At 42.3% G+C, this 15,547-nt stretch overlaps 2 protein-coding genes across 5 annotated transcripts in view; both read right to left on the bottom strand.

The window, feature by feature from the left end:
• The window catches only part of LOC134631251 (CUGBP Elav-like family member 2), a 29,113-nt gene extending 26,904 nt beyond the window's left edge, over positions 1–2,209 (bottom strand). For all 4 annotated transcript variants that reach the window (XM_063479404.1, XM_063479403.1, XM_063479405.1 and 1 more), the window contains exon 1: positions 2,026–2,209. In XM_063479404.1, coding sequence (XP_063335474.1) covers positions 2,026–2,138 — 113 coding nt within the window. In that variant the 5' untranslated portion in view covers positions 2,139–2,209. The remainder of the gene's footprint in view (positions 1–2,025) is intronic.
• A 4,373-nt stretch (positions 2,210–6,582) lies between these two features.
• On the bottom strand, positions 6,583–13,536 carry taf3 (TAF3 RNA polymerase II, TATA box binding protein (TBP)-associated facto). Its single transcript, XM_063479379.1, has 7 exons — positions 13,166–13,536; positions 12,556–12,798; positions 10,300–12,134; positions 10,113–10,195; positions 9,003–9,276; positions 8,659–8,765; positions 6,583–7,484 (listed from the first exon to the last, which is right to left on the bottom strand). The coding sequence occupies exons 1-7, from the start codon at positions 13,329–13,331 to the stop codon at positions 7,370–7,372; spliced, it is 2,823 nt and encodes a 940-aa protein (XP_063335449.1). The 5' UTR covers positions 13,332–13,536; the 3' UTR covers positions 6,583–7,369.
• Between the last annotated feature and the right edge of the window lie 2,011 nt (positions 13,537–15,547).

The following is a 15,547-nucleotide window of genomic DNA, read 5'->3' as shown; positions in this document are numbered from 1 at the left end:
AACCCTTTTACAAAAAAACGTATTAATCAGATCATGTCGAGCCTTATTGTGAAATGAGTCTATCTGAGAATGAATCAGTGATCTAATAATCACAATTGGTGAGCGATTTAAAATGTTTAAATATAGTATCCAGGCCATTACTATCAATCACACTAATGCCACTCCTGTTTCCATATCTTCCCAGCACTCTAAATTAGGCAACCGGGCCTTTTGTTTTTATTGGATTACTTAAATAAATAAGATTATTTCCAGGTTGTTTATTGCCTTGCACTGCAGATCGGTCCATAAATCAATTCCCAGTCAAAAAGTTAGATGGGCAAAAATGTAGCTGTTCTTGTCTGCCTTCATCCATTCTTCCCTTCAGGGTCATAGGTCATATTCCCCCTTTGTGCTGGACTGTTATCTCCTAGAAGGTGGGGGAGAGGGGGGAGGGGGAGCCTATCTTCCTTTGTTGTGCCGGACTTACAAGGTGAGGCCTCTACACGTGGAGGGAAAGGTAAACGGGCGAGGGGGGGCGAGAGGGAGTGGGGGTGGGTGGACTGTTGTCAAGTGCTGTTTGAGAGACGAGTTGGGGGGGCTAGCCTAATTATCAAACCACTCATTACTGCTTCAGCAGCTGCACAGTCCTAAAATATTATTCATAGTGAGCATTAAGAAACATCCTATTTATGAAATCCTACTTAATCCCTGTATCCATAGCAATTTCAAGGCAACCTGGCACCAGTGTCGGGTCTGCTCTATTAAACAGTGCCTGGAAGAGGCTTGTGTGCATAATGTGATAATGCAAACTCTTTTTCCATAAGTGCGGACGAGCCCACTGTGCAACATGCATCACCTTTAGCTTAAGGGGCTGCTATAAAAAGGTACGCTAAACCTCTCTGAAGATTCGGGTTTCATTAAGACAGAGGCATCTGCAGCATATCCATACATTTCAGCTGTGTTGGTATGTACTATTCGTTTTTTCTAATAAGATGTTTAATAGATTGGATTTTACATGCCTAGTGTCATGTCTAGTTGCTGGCACCTTCTAATACTAGACTGTCTTTCTTAATCTCAGATGATTACTACTCTAATCCTATCATAATCCTCCACATGTGCCATCCTTTTGTTGTTTACATCAAATGTTTTCTCCCTCATGCAGTGGGAGCTGAAGAGCCCACTCACCCAGCATTTAAATGTGCACCTTTTCGTGATAAAAAAAAGTGCAAGGTGTAAAAATAGGCCAGCTTCAACTAAAAACAAAAAGAGGCCACATCGTGTGTTTTTAAGCAGGATGCCTTTAACTTGAAAGTGCACTTATTCTTAGCTCTGCCTTTCATGAAATCATTTGTCGAATGGCCGACCAGCTGAAGTGCTCTCAAAATGGAGAGAGTGAACTTCATCTTATCTTTCCTTTGCTGAGGAAATCAACTGTTTCAAGATGTACTAAATAAATATAGCGCTGCCTTATCAGTGTAAAGTTCCACTGAATGTATGCAAATGCACATGTAAATGTTTCCTCTTCTTGCATTTAAAGATAATTGATATCTTCAGTTGTGTTTGACTCAGCACAGTGAGGCCTGGGCAGCTTTCAGCAGACATCCAGTCACTCGTACTGCTCTTCTTCAGTGGGCTGTGCAGTTCGAAGACAAACACCTACATCACTGACACCTCCACCTTTTTTTTAAACATTTATATTTCATGCAAATCTACAATTCCTTGAGGAAGTTTGAAAAAATAAAGAAGGGAGGTACATTTTTATTCCATTTTAGTGATACATCTTTCTTGGGAACTTGAGGAGACATAAAATATAAAATGTGTTCAATTTAAACATGGCTTCTAGATTCCTGTTTAAAAAGAAAACCATATAGGCGCACCAGAGGAACACTACCCTGCCCACAGGCACACTCTCACAGCATGGGAGACCGACTCAGCTGGAAACAATACATCCTATGACAATATCCAGCCCAGACAAAGAGGCAGTCCAAATACGGGCTGCTTCACAAAAGCTAGCCCAAATTTGAATGAGGGGCCAACCCAACGTACCTCATAGGCAGGTCCTCATTCCTGACTGAGATCCCGGTCGCAGAGGGGGGACAGCGCATGCTGTTGGCATACAGACTCTGCACCAGGGCCAGCTCAGAAGAGTGTTCCAACATCGGTGCTCTGGAAAAATCCACCCGGTGTAACGGACACTTTCTTCTCTTTCCCTCTTTCCTCGGTGTGTCTCTCTCCCTTTCTGTGTCTCCCGCCCACTCTTTCTCCTTGGTTTAGTGCAGCAGAGCGGCGCCCACCCCCTTCGCTGGCTGTGGTGGCTGAAATAATCCTCTCTGACAGCTCATCGTGCGCTAATGCATTGTGCTGCCTGCGGCAGCGCAGTTTGCAGGCTGTAAAGCTGTGTCCACAGCACTCTTCTACTAATTGACACCCATATTAGGGAAACTTCAGAAAATTGGACATGGATGATTTATTCCCATTGTCACACTAGAGGAAATTAGATGAAACATCAACACAGTTGCCACAGAATTTCATTCTGTTCCAGTCCTGATTTTGTAGCATGTTTTTTTCCCTTCTTTTTTTGGATGTTGCCATGTAGTTCAGTCAGTGAACTGCTCTAAATAAAAGCCAAAACAAGGCCAACTGGTTGATCAAGCCTAGCATCCTACACCTGTGCCCACCACAACTCATTTTATCAATAAATGCTCTGTCTGAGCACCTGCAGATACTATAGATAAACAGTATAACCACTCTCCAGGCAGTGAGAGCATGTGCATATCACACTATGCATGAGTTGGCTGGTTACCGACCTGTTTGTGACAGCGAGAGAGCTTTCTATGACAGCCTGGCATCATTACTATAATTGAGTAGATAGAGCTAAAGATAGGCTGCCAGAATATAAGCAAACACTTAAGTAAGTGTGGGTACTTGTGAAATAAGGACAGATAACATTACTCCCCTTATTGTCCACTCCAGGTACTGGAGTGTACCTCCAGTACCTGGAGTGTTCACTGAGCAGCCCGAAACTGTGGTCCTACTGTGTTCTAGATTATAACACAAACACCGATGCACAAATGACATGTGCCGGTATGTAATTCTACAAAACAAAGGTTCTCCACAGTCGATTTAAAAACCAGAAACCCCAACCATGAGAATTAAGAGCATGTCGAAAAGACCCAGCAGCTTTTTATCAAAAGTGTGTAGTTTTATCATTTGCATGGCACAAAGTTCACTCCACTCTGCTGGGAGCCATCTAGATAGGAAAATGAAGAAGTTGAGGCAGCTTTTTTTTAACCTCCTGCACACATTCTCTCATTCTCGTACTCTCGCAGCCAATGTTTGTGCTGCCATGGACCAATCAGGTGAAATATCTGAAACTAATTTACTGCAATATTCTTTTCACCAAAACCCAGGAGGAACTCAATCTAGGTCTTCCCCTCCCGTAGGTGTTGTGTCCCGCTTGGGTAATATGACATTAAGTAGGAAAGTCATCTGAAACAGGGTCATGCCAGTGTGTGCTGATATCACAGTCGAGTACAGCAGCATGAACGGGCTCTCTGCTTCTTCTGATCGTGGCACGAAATCCTCTTCATCTCAGCCCCGCTCCTTCTGCTGAATATTTTAAACACTTGTGTTGAAATCCAGGCCTTTATGATGCCATGCTGCTTAGCGTGACTAGTCAGAGCCGCCGAGCACGAGGATAACTGAAAGATTTTCTTGCTGCTCTGCTATGAACACCTACAGTAAGCGTACAGTACGATAGTGTCTGCGTGCTAATCGCTGACGACTGAAAAGAGGTGACAGACGTGTAGTAATATGGCATGGGAATGATATATGAAACAAGGAGTATTGCTGTGAAAGGGAGCGTTATTGGGTTTCAGTGTATTTTGCGGCTGAAAAACAAAACGCATTCATGCCTGACATGTACTAAGTTGAATAACAGCACATGGTGAAAGCACTGCAGGTGGCCTGAACAGTGAAAGCAACATCAACTTTCATTTTTTTCTTCTTCTTCTTTTGCCACTTTTGGCCTCCCTCGGGACCATTTGCACAGACAAATCCTGTCTGTGTTTTTGCAGGTTAAAACCGAAACTGTCACAGCTCGGTGAACACTGCTCGAGTGCAAACACCACACGCTGGCAGCATGACTTTAGTCACACTTGACACTCAAATTTTCAAACGGTTATAAGCGGGCACATCTTGTACCCCCCCCCCCCCCCCCCCCCACACACACACACACACACACACGGCATCATAACCTGTTTATGTTGCCTATGCACCTGGACACGGTGAAAAAATTAATATCTAATAATAAGAAATAGATATTTAGGCCTTTTTTTAATAGCAAAGTTCTGTGTTTGCAGGCACTGGGCAATAAAATTTATGATCCAACAGATGCTAGCAACAGGCACTGACAGCAAGAGACCTGACACCATCTCGATGAGGGAAAGAGACACCCAAAACCTGAGTGGAGTTGACGTTTTAGCACCAACAGGCTGAAGGCAGACACTGTTAATGAAATTCCTATTCATATACAGTCTGATCTTTTTATTTTTCCATCTCAACAATCACTTTTTATTTGTTTTTAGTTTGACTGCTTTGATTTTACAGATTTAGCACACATCAGTTCTCCTCCCACGACGACCTGCATGAGTGGACGCGCCTGGTGTGATTAAAAACGCTACACCACATTGAAATGTCAGCTTATTTTGCATGGACAGAAGTAATTTTACTTCCCTTTTCGTTTGTCACGCATCATTTTTTTCACTTCCTCTTTCATTCCATGTTATCGGAAGATGTTGAGTAGATTTCCAAATTTGGGAGTAAACAAGAAAGAGAAAGGAGTGGATAAGTAGGAGGAAATATCCGCACGTTTAAAGGTGAATGAGTCAGGTGTGCTTTCTATGTCCACAAAACATCAAGGATCTAGATCTAATTTAAAGATTTATACTCCACCACATCCTAATGGGGTTTGATTGGACTGAAATCTGGTGACTGTTTAGGCCATTTGAGCACAGTGTACAAAGCTTCATTTGCAGGAATGAGCAATCTGCAGATGGGTACATTTTGGTCATAAAGGGATGGATATGGTCAGCAACAGTTGTCAGGTAAGCATTTAAACTGGCATTTAAACAATGTTCAGTGGGAACTAAGGAGTGATGGGTGTACTACAAAAAACATTCCCCTCTCTATTACACCACCATCAGCCTCAACCATTGATACAAGGTGGGATGGATCCATAGTTTCATGTTTGCAGCAGAAGTTGAGAGTCATCAGACTAGATGACCAATGCTCATGGTCTGTGTGAATTGTAGCCTCAGTTTCCTGTTTTTAGCTGACAGGAGTGGGACCCAATGTGGTCTTGTGCTGCTGTAGATCATGTGCAAGTTTTTACTTGTCGTGTGTTCAGAGATGCTCTTCTAATGTGTGTAGCGCTTTCTTCTTCACTTAAATAAGGACTGAACTGAAATATTCAGTCTATGAATCAATCGCAGATGCTAAACAGAAACGCTGGGGTATCCACCTCAAAAACACAGCCTTCATTAGCCAATTGCCAGCACAAAGCTCAACAAAATTTTTAAAAAAACTCACTGAACTCAGACCTCAGAATTTCTCTACGCCCTTTCAATGGTTTTCATATACTATTACTTTTCTGTAAAATATGACCTGTGCCCCAAAACACCAAAGACAGCACTGGTATTGCTTGTTCCCGGAAATATCTGATGCAGAAGCACATTACAGCAGATACGTATGAAGATGTTTCACATCTCAGTATATAAAGTCATTGATGACTGGTAATCAGCTTCTGCTACATATGATTCCTCCTCCTTCAGAGGCTTCATTGCAACGTTTCATTTCAAAGAATGGAAAAAGTGACACAAGACAAGCAGAGCCCACATTCTAAAATTACCATCCAATGATAATTCTCCAAAGGATGTTTTACTACCTCCACCCCGCCCCCCCCCCCCCTTCCCAACAGAAACCCACCTTAATAGCTTCTGAATGGCTGTAAATTTTACTGTCATTTATAGGGTGTCTTACAAGGGACAGTGCTTTTAGAGACGATTTCCTTTCAAGGCATGTTTGAGAAGATCCCAAATGCATGACCTAAGAGAGCAGTTATAGCTTTTTTACATTTATGATGTGGTGAAACACGGTTTGCACGAGGCTGTCTCGTCGTCCACACCTTATGAGCAGAGCGCCGGTTTCTGTGCATGAAGATTGACACCATGTGGTCATTCGAGGAAAGGCAGCAAGTCTACAAATATCCCCATTTGTAGCAGACAAACTGAGAAGTCAGTTCCTCACAATCTACACAAAACTGCTCAGGTGACCTTCAGTGTTCAGCATTCAGAGTAACGGTAGCGGTAACAGTAACACAGCTGCAAGGCAGGATCCTGGATTAGTGAATTAACACGGACAAAATTCAACATACGAAACTGGGTTTGATAAAATATTTCCAATCTATTTTTTATAAAGCCAATGCAAAAAAACCCAAAACAATTGAAAGCGTGCACTTGTCGAACAAAAATATTTTTTTAAAAAATCAAGGATGCATGGATGGGTTGGACAGGTGAGTTGGGTAAAGTTTTGATGGTAATGAGATTGGCATGTTAAAGTCTGTGAGTACACAGACCATTCATCTTTAATATTCAAATCTCAGTGAAATTAATTACATTACAAGCACAGCTACAGTATAACTCCAGGACTACTCCATATGAAGGGAAAAAGGGGGAAAAAAATAAAATAAAAATACAAACTTTAAATTTAAAAAAAATGTACAGAAATTACAGAAAAATCAGTAGATTTAAAAAGCAATATCTGAAAATGGATTTTTGAGTCAATAATCCTAAGAACAAAATGCACTTGGCTTGGAAGTTGGTATTTACACATTTATACATGCCTGATGCAATCATTTATATACATGACATTTCAGTGATACTGCAGAAAATTGGGAGAAAGGCTTGACACAAAAGTTATGCCCTTTCTTGGCAACATGAAGGAAAACAGAAAAAAAGACGACAGTTGTTCTTCTTTCTTCCACTTTGTTGAGAAAATTTAACTCTGATTTGACAGAAACTGCCATGGTCTCCTTACACAGACAAGATCTCCAAGACTGGGCAACCAAAAGCAACAAATACACAATTTATAGGCAAAAAAAGGGGGGACCACATGAGAACTAAGGCTGATTATGTGCTGGTTAAATCCTTTTTTTAATCCTCTTATCAACTCACAATGAATCGTAGCTGACATCTTTAAAAAAATCCTCAGAAGTTTGCATCAGCCATAATTTTAGCTTTCTTTATCTTTTTTTTTTTATTTTACAGCAGTGCCATGAGTGTTCATTGATGGCTTTAGTCCAAAACAGTCCAAAATGTGCTTTTGCATAGTCTCAATGCGGTTTGTGTTTCCTTTTCTTGTGTTTTTTATCTTTCTTCTTGCTGGAACATTTAATGCAGAACCACTGCTGGTCCTCAGGGGGCGCTGTGACGACCCCGACACAAGGCCTGAGCACATAACAGAAGAAGAGAGTTGAGGTTAGTGAGGAAATGGTGAGAATGCAGTCATATTCCTATGAGGCTTTTAAAATTGATCTCGAATTATCAGGTGACATGAAAGATACAGTGCTTCTGTTATTTTGTATGATTACAAATGTACTGTTAGCATTTAGCACAATTTCCTGGATTTTCACAAATCAAAAATAGATGATACAAAAACAGAAACAACTTTTCCCCCCTACTGTAATGTGGACCTAGGCCCATTAATTACATACTCATTGGCCACTTTGTTAAGTACACCTATTCAACTACTCATTAACACAAATTTCTAATCGGCCAATTAGGTAGCTGCGACTCATTGCATTTAGGCATGTAGACATTGTTAAGATGACCTGCTGAAGTTCAAATGGAGCATCAGAATGCTGATTTTAGTGGCTGATGGGCAGGTCTGAGTATTTCAGAAAATGTAGATCTAGAGGGATTTTCCTAAACAAGCATCTCTAGGGTTTACAGAGAGTGGTCCAAAAAAAAGAAAAGAAAATATGAGTGGGAGTTCTCTGGTGCTAGAGATCTGAGGAGAATGGCCAGACGGCTTTTAGCTTCCAGCAGGATAACGTGCCATGTCACAAAGCTCAGATCATCTCAAACTGGTTTCTTGAACATGACAGTGAGTTCACTGTACTCAAATGACCTCCACAGTCACCAGATCTAAATCCAATAGAGCACCGTTGGGATGTGGTGGGGAGATAAATCTGTTGGGAGACAAATCTGAGGCAACTGTGTGATGCTATCGTGTCAACATGGATCATAACCTCTGAGGAATTTTAGCAGCAGGACAAAATGATTCAACAGCAGCAACAAATTTTTCTTTGGTTTTTACGATCCCAAACACACTAACTATGTCTCAGTCATACAGATACCTTTAATCAGCTGCTGTAAATCATACACAGTATTTGACAGATTTTTAATGGGGGTGTGCTGATATTTTTGATTAAAAGGTCCCATTACAGATGCCCAGAAACCACATTTCCCCAGATTAACCAAAGTGACAAGAGTGAATTACATATAAATGCATAAAAAAATGCAAATAAGAACCCAGAAGTGGAAGAGCAGATTAAGAATTAGTACAAGCACCCATCTTTGTCATGTAAAGCTGAAAAATACAGGGTTGTAAAGCTCTTACCAGTGATACCAGTCGTCACAGCCATCACACCCTATCATGGGACTGCCATCATCAGGTTTGTTACATCCAGGGCAAATCCAGATCTGGTTTCCCCATTCATCTCGAATCTTGATTGTTACACACAGGAGAAAACTTTAGTGACATGTCAAAGGCAATCAAATGAAAAAAAAAATAGCTATGACACAAACAGATAATGAAAAAAATCCCTTTTTGCATTTTGCAGCCTGATATTCAGGTATGTAATTTCAGACTGTTCTCGTTAATGTGCATTTCATGGACACTAAACAAAGACTGGTGAAGCTAAAGCTTTTAAATGCACAAATATTTTTATCCTGGGCACTTACCACGTAAGTACTGACGGTCTCAGTTACCACGCTGCGGACCGGTGTTTTGACGGAGGCGGCAGGAGGGAGTATAGAGGGCGGGGAAATTAAAGACGATGATGGGGGTGGAGCAGGTGGAAGGGGCGAAGGAGCTGGCGGCAGCGTGGGTATGACCGGCGGCAGCATTGGTGGTGGCGGCGGTGTCCGAGGGCGATTGCCAGGTCCTGACTTGGTAGCAGGGGTCTTGGGTGCTGGCGTGCTGGGCTCTGAATTTGGAACCACTTTGCTGATGACACTGTTGATAGAGAGTTACAAGTTAGAGATGTCTTCTGTTCATACTGTCTCTTTTTGTAAGAGTCTTCTTTAAGGTAGACCTAACTTAATTAACTTCATGTGATCATCAAAGGTAAACAGCTGCAGCTGCGCGCACAGCAGCCCACCCACCCAGCTGATAAAACTTCATCAAAGCAGAATTTATATAATCAAAAATAAGACAATGGACAATAAACATGAATAGATCTTTAACAGATACCTTTCAGACAGTACCAAAAAGCACTGAGGCCAGAAAAAGTAAGATTTCATAGGTCAAGAAGTACAGTCAACACACGCCTATCCGCGGTTCAGTTTGCACAGATTGTTTTGTGGAAAGTAACTCCCAAATATTCCCAGAGAATTTACCTATTCGTGGATTTTTTCCGTAGAGCATATCAAAAATATTTTTCATTTATTATTATTATTCAATTATTTTCATTTATTTTCGTGACTAAATACATTTTTTATGAATGAAAAAAAAGAGTATATTTCTCTGCATGGGGAAATCTGCATCGCCAGACATGGAAGCGGCTGCTAAATACCTGAGACCTTCATAAAAGACTTGTTGTAAGATGACTTTGAAATGATCTTAAAGTGTTTTAGGATGATAGTTTAAGGTATACTTGGTGTTTTAACTATTAAAATTGGCAGTTATAAGCGTTTTTAGAAAGGATTTCAAGTATTCATGGATTTCAGCTATTCACGGGCAGTTGTGGACCCTAACCCCCGTGAATACCGGGGGTCAACTGTAAAGACTCTTTGTGTAACATAAAAACACATTATCAGAAGTATCACTAGAAAGCTTTAATCAGTACTTACATTTTGTCTTGACCTGCTCCCACCCTGAGCGTCAGTCTGGGAATGACCGGAGACGGTAAAGGTGCTGGAGTGTCTATTTTGACCTAAAGAGACACAATGGATAATATAAATATTTGTGGCGCCAACATACAGAAAAAACAAACAAACCAATAAACAAAAGGTATGCTAGACGTAAATAAAAACTGACCTTTTCCAGTCGAATTCTCTCCTTTTCTTTCTCTTTTTCCTTTTCTCGTTTCTCCTTTTCCCTCTCCCTTTCCTTCCTCTTATCCTCTTTCTCCCTTTCTTTTTCTTTGGCCTTTTCCCGCTCCTTGTCTTTCTCCTTGTCCTTCTTTTTCTTCTTCTCTTTCTTGTCTTTCTTCTTGTCCTTCTCCTTGGTTTTTATTTCCTTCTCCTGGAGGATTGGGGCCAAAGGAGGCAGCATTGAGGGCACGCGCAGACAGGTAAGGGGGCTAAACAGTGGCGGGACATCACCCAGACCAAAGGGGGATAATGTAGATTGTTTCTGCTTGTCGTCCTTGCTCTTATCTTTCCCCTTGTCCTTCTTATCCTTGTCCTTTTTACTTTTTTCCTTATCCTTCTTTTTGTCTTTATGTTTCTCCTTCTCCTTTTTAGAGCCGTCACCATCTCTTGACTTCATCTTGATTGAGCCCTCAGCCAGGGGGAAGTCTCGTGGAACAAAAAGTTCCTCGTCCTTTACCCCAAACTCCTTCCAGGGCATCTTCCCATCTTTAGAAAACTCCTTGTTTTTATCCCTGTTCTTGTCCTTATTCTTCTCTTTTAGCTTACTCTTATCTTTTTCCCTGTCTTTATCTTTCGGCTTGTCTTTCTCCTTCTTCTTCATCTTAGTTTTCAGCTCCTTCTTTAGCTTCTTCTTGACATCTACTGATGACACAATCTTATTTTTCTCCTCAAACACCTTGAGGAGTGGTTCAGGGGTAGGTGGTGAAGCTGATCCGGATGACACGTAATCTGCTGCCGGTTGGGGTGCAGCGGGGGCAGATGGCCCCCCCTGGTTGGCCTTTCGGATCACCTCATTGATTGAATCATCCATCGTCCAATTCCCCAGGCCTATGTGTGGCGGAGGGTGAAGTGGTGTTGACGTGTCTTTTAACAAGATGCCGGCACCAATTGGGCCTTTAGGTGTAGACGGCTCCATAATAGTCAGTCTTCTGGGACTGGAGAATCCATTGCTATCCGACTCAGAGCCCGAGGAGAACGCGAATGGATCGGGTTTCCGTTCAGCACATGCTCTAGCTATCACAGCGTCAATAGAATCATCAATTGCTCTATTATCTGGCTCTAATTTCTTGAAAGGGCCTGCAATTAGCTCCCTTTCTTCTATGTTCTGACGCAAATGAATATTGTCTTTGCCCATGCTCTCACTCGGTGTGGACAACGGTAACTTTTGCATGACATCTGGTTTGCTCTGAGGTTGGGGGGCTTTAGCTGGGGCCATTTTAGGGCTCTTGGGGCTTTTAGGACTCTTTGTCTTGCCTGGAGACTTTTTCTTTTCCTTAGATGGTTTTGGTGAATTTATGGGACTGCCAACCACCGGAACAGGAATAACCCCTTTAGGGGACTTAGTCCTTTGTCTGCCAGGGGAAGAGACCTTAGGCTTTCTTGCTGGAGCAGTGAGGGCCTTCTGATCAGAGTGTTTTGGTATTACGGGCTGAGGTCTAAAGGAAGGCAGGGTACCAGATGGCATTTCAGGTGACAGGGGGTCCAGGCTGTCATGAGAAGGTAGAATGCCTGGACTAACACGTTGAGGGTTGAGAGATGTAAGAGGCTCCCTGGGCTCAAGACCCCACTCTGGGCTGAGGCCAGGGTACATCCGAGGTCTCTTGGAGGTAGGCATCATGCCCATAGCTGCATCAGGACTATCCAGGTGCCTCTTTAGTGGATGATTTTCATCGTTGACCGTTTCATCTTCATCTATTTCCTCCTCATCCTCTTCCAGTGCCACCTGCATAGCTTCAGCTGAAGTACCCATATCAGGGGGGACCTCTTCCTCCTCTTCTTCTAGAGTAAAGGAGATAAAAAACAGAACTAAGAACTTTGACAATCACAACATGACATTTACAACATAAACATATGATTTTAGTTTGAACTTTTGACTTTGAATATATTTGGGTATTAAAAAAAGTATTTCACTTTGTGTGAATTGATGCATTTACACTTATTTTTAGCAACTTAGAATAAAATTTACAACACAATAAAATGTCTACAAAGTAAAAAGATGATTCGTAAAAGATTATTTTACGAATCTGCTGTGTTACATCACAGTCTAATGTAACAACCCTGCAATAAACTTAATTATAATGCTATATTTTTTGCATAGGATTTAGAGAGGACTTGATTCCACTTTGTTTTCAACTTTCAGCCTGTGCACACTAAAAAGTAATGGTCATATAGCTAATACTATACAAGTTATTATACTGACCTTCTTGTAAGGAGACCAGAGGTGGCATATACTCTGGAATGTAATCCTTCCTTTCCTCTGCATCTCGAACTCCAGGTTGGGGAAACTGCAGGACATTGTTTTTGCTAACAGGGTAGAGCGGTGTTTGGTGGCTGAAGGGCACAGGCTCTAGGTTGTTGACATAGTCCTCCAGTTCACTCAGACTCACTCCTAGCAGTCTGAAAGCCTGGCTGACATCGTCCAGAACTGGATCTGTTCTTCCATCTGAAATGGATCAAAAATGTTGTCATTAAACCACAGCACTCACTCTGCACACACTCTCCCTGCAGCAAGAAGTGATGCTCAACAGGTTTACAGTCGGCACGCGACGTTATTTCATAGATTATACAGCAATTAAGTAACCCATACTCGTGAGATCGGCTACTTTTAGCACTGAAAACAGATGCAAAGCAGCATAGCCCCAATAATAACAATACAGGGGAAGTCGCTTTGCTGTTTTCCTACTGTACTTTCTGACATATTAACTGCTTGCTAGGGGGCGCCAGCTGCAGAGTCAGTTAACAACAACGTGATCGACTACTTTGAGTTTACAGGCTAAAAAAGTAATAAGAGAACCAAACAAACCACTTACACAACTCAGAGTATCGATGACAGACCCGAGCCAACTGCTGGATGTACCGATGCAGCACATCGGAGAGCAGATCACACGCAGTGAGCTGAACCGCATCCCAGCCCAGAGCCTGGCAGATCTGCGCCACCGAGACACGCAGCAGCGAGCGGGCATAGCTCTCGCACATCTCGCTGACTTTGTTACGATATTAATCCCGGTCAATTCCTCTTGGAAAACATGCTCCCGCTCTTCATGTTTCGCGGAATGCCCCGAAGGGCTTGGGAAAACCCACTACCACGGTTAAATACGGACATCTACTTCAGTAAATATATTGGCGCTTTTGCCAGAGTCGCCATCTTGTTTCCATCGATAGACCCATCCCCGGAATCTAGTCCGCGCATGCGCGCCAGTGAGCCTCCGCCTACACGGCTCTGCGGAGTTCGAGCGGATCGTTGACTGTCTGCACAGGCGCAGGAGCTCTATCTGTGGGTTATACAGGAAGCTAGCTTTTACTCATGCTGGGGCTGGTCACTAGTTGGGCTAGTGAACGTAAAATGGTTACCGTAGATGAAACGTGGCTTTAAATTAGAGCCATGACTCAACTAAACTAAGCTATGCGCGTTTTTTGACGCTGCAGGAACATTCACAACTTTCAGGGCACGCCAGCAGTCAGTTTCGGTTTTAGCTTCTCACCGCCGAGTGACGCCGAAGTAACTGTTTCTCACTTCCGGCCCAAGTAAAAAGTAGAATATTTCAAGAAAAATATACCCAGTGTCTGAGAAAAAATCCAAATTGGCAGGGTGGCTTTTTAAAATTCGTTTTATCAGACTAAAGCTAATTCTAGGTGACTCTTAAATTTGGAAAGCTAACGTAAACTTTACCACATAGAGTTTGTGTGAGAAATAGAGCGTGGTTTGCCTGCAGGTTTAATTCCCCACACTGGGTGGTGCTGGATTATTAAAAATGATCACCGCCTTGCAGCTGTAGACCTTTATTAACCAGTCGAATTTCAGTTTATCTCCATATATTTCCAGACTTGTATAACAAACTGACAGTCACATCAAAGGAAAGCCAGTGTCAATGTGTCTGGTCACCATGTGCCCACCAGAAAAGCTTCAGTGCACCTCTACAATGATTCTCCTAAGTTATTGGATCCCTTAAGGACCATTCTTGAAAAAAAAAAAAACTTTATTGGTTCTGTGACAATGGTGCTGTAGATGGCTGTTTAATCCGAAGTCCCAAATTCTGTCATGGGTCTCAAAACTGGTTGTAGATTTGGTGATGGTGAAGCTTATTAGCTGTGGCGAATGCTGGAAATGTCAAATGTGTCTGTGGAGGTTCTCAGTCAATCCAGAAGTCTTGAATGCTGGAAAATAAGTCAACTGGACTTCTCTAGCTTCTCAAAGACGTTTCGCCATTTTATTCAAGAAGCTTCTTCTTAACCGTCGGAGAGTCTTCGGTATTTAGCCCTAGACTGGCCTGTCCTGAGAGTCACTTACCTACCTTTGTGAGTGGTTATTTGATTGGATTCCAGAAAGTTGATTCTTTTCACCTCGACTTTGTGTTTTCAGAGGGAGAAACGCTTTGTCACTCCTCCAAGGAACGTCTTAAGTCTCAGCTGACTGCAGATTTCCCAAACCTTTTAACACTACATTTGCATAATGACTGAAACTAGCCCCAGTGATTAATGATGGTTGTGAGGTCAGTTTCATGATCATTAATATGCAAATGGTTATCACCACTGATCAATGGCCTTGAGTACCATTCACAGAGAGTCGGAGAAAGGCTGTAAGATGGTGAAAAATTGTACCTCTGATCTGTTCCTGTAGTCACTCCCTTTTTACATGAATGGCCTGCTTGTCCCCCCACTCAAAACCAGTGTTGCCAGTGTACATCTCAGCCTAGAAAGAGTGGCCACTGGTCTATAGGTGTAAAAAGTCCTGGTCTGTTGAGGTAGCTGGTTTATGTTGCGCCATCTGGTTGTTTGGTTTTCCTGATGTATAACTCACTTCACTATGTACACTATATTACTTTGTCTGTTCTGGAGGATCTGATCCTTGGGGTGAAGCAATTTTTTTTGCCGTAGTAAGTTTTGGGGTTTGAAAGGCACAGAGACACCGTGTTTAAAGAAAATGTTTCTCATCTGTTCGGATGCTCCTGACATATGGGATCACTAAAGGTTTTCATATAGGCAGCAGTTGTCCTTCACTCCTGGATTGCCTGGAGCAAACGACTTCCTTACTTGGGATTTTCTTACCTAGATAGTTGAGCATGCATCTAGACATTGTTTGCTTCACTTCATTGGATAGCTTAAGCTGGGCATACACTGTGTGATTTTTTTCAGCCGCATTATTCAGCTCCTGCTCAAACTGTATGATTGAATCGCAGGGGTTAGAAGTTTGT

Source organism: Pelmatolapia mariae, linkage group LG7 (genome assembly GCF_036321145.2).
Source record: "Pelmatolapia mariae isolate MD_Pm_ZW linkage group LG7, Pm_UMD_F_2, whole genome shotgun sequence".
NCBI classification, from domain to species: Eukaryota; Metazoa; Chordata; class Actinopteri; order Cichliformes; family Cichlidae; genus Pelmatolapia; species Pelmatolapia mariae.
The sequence above is the reverse complement of the archived record's forward strand: the minus strand, read 5'-3'. Positions and strand labels throughout refer to the sequence as shown.

Coding starts and splice junctions, on each gene's coding strand:
- taf3 (XM_063479379.1), bottom strand. CDS start 13,331: ATGTGCGAGAGCTATGCCCGCTCGCTGCTGCGTGTCTCGGTGGCGCAG. Junction 12,799..13,165: donor TCATCGATACTCTGAGTTGT/GTAAGTGGTTTG, acceptor GATCCATTTCAG/ATGGAAGAACAGATCCAGTT. Junction 7,485..8,658: donor TGTGACGACTGGTATCACTG/GTAAGAGCTTTA, acceptor TTATGTGCTCAG/GCCTTGTGTCGGGGTCGTCA.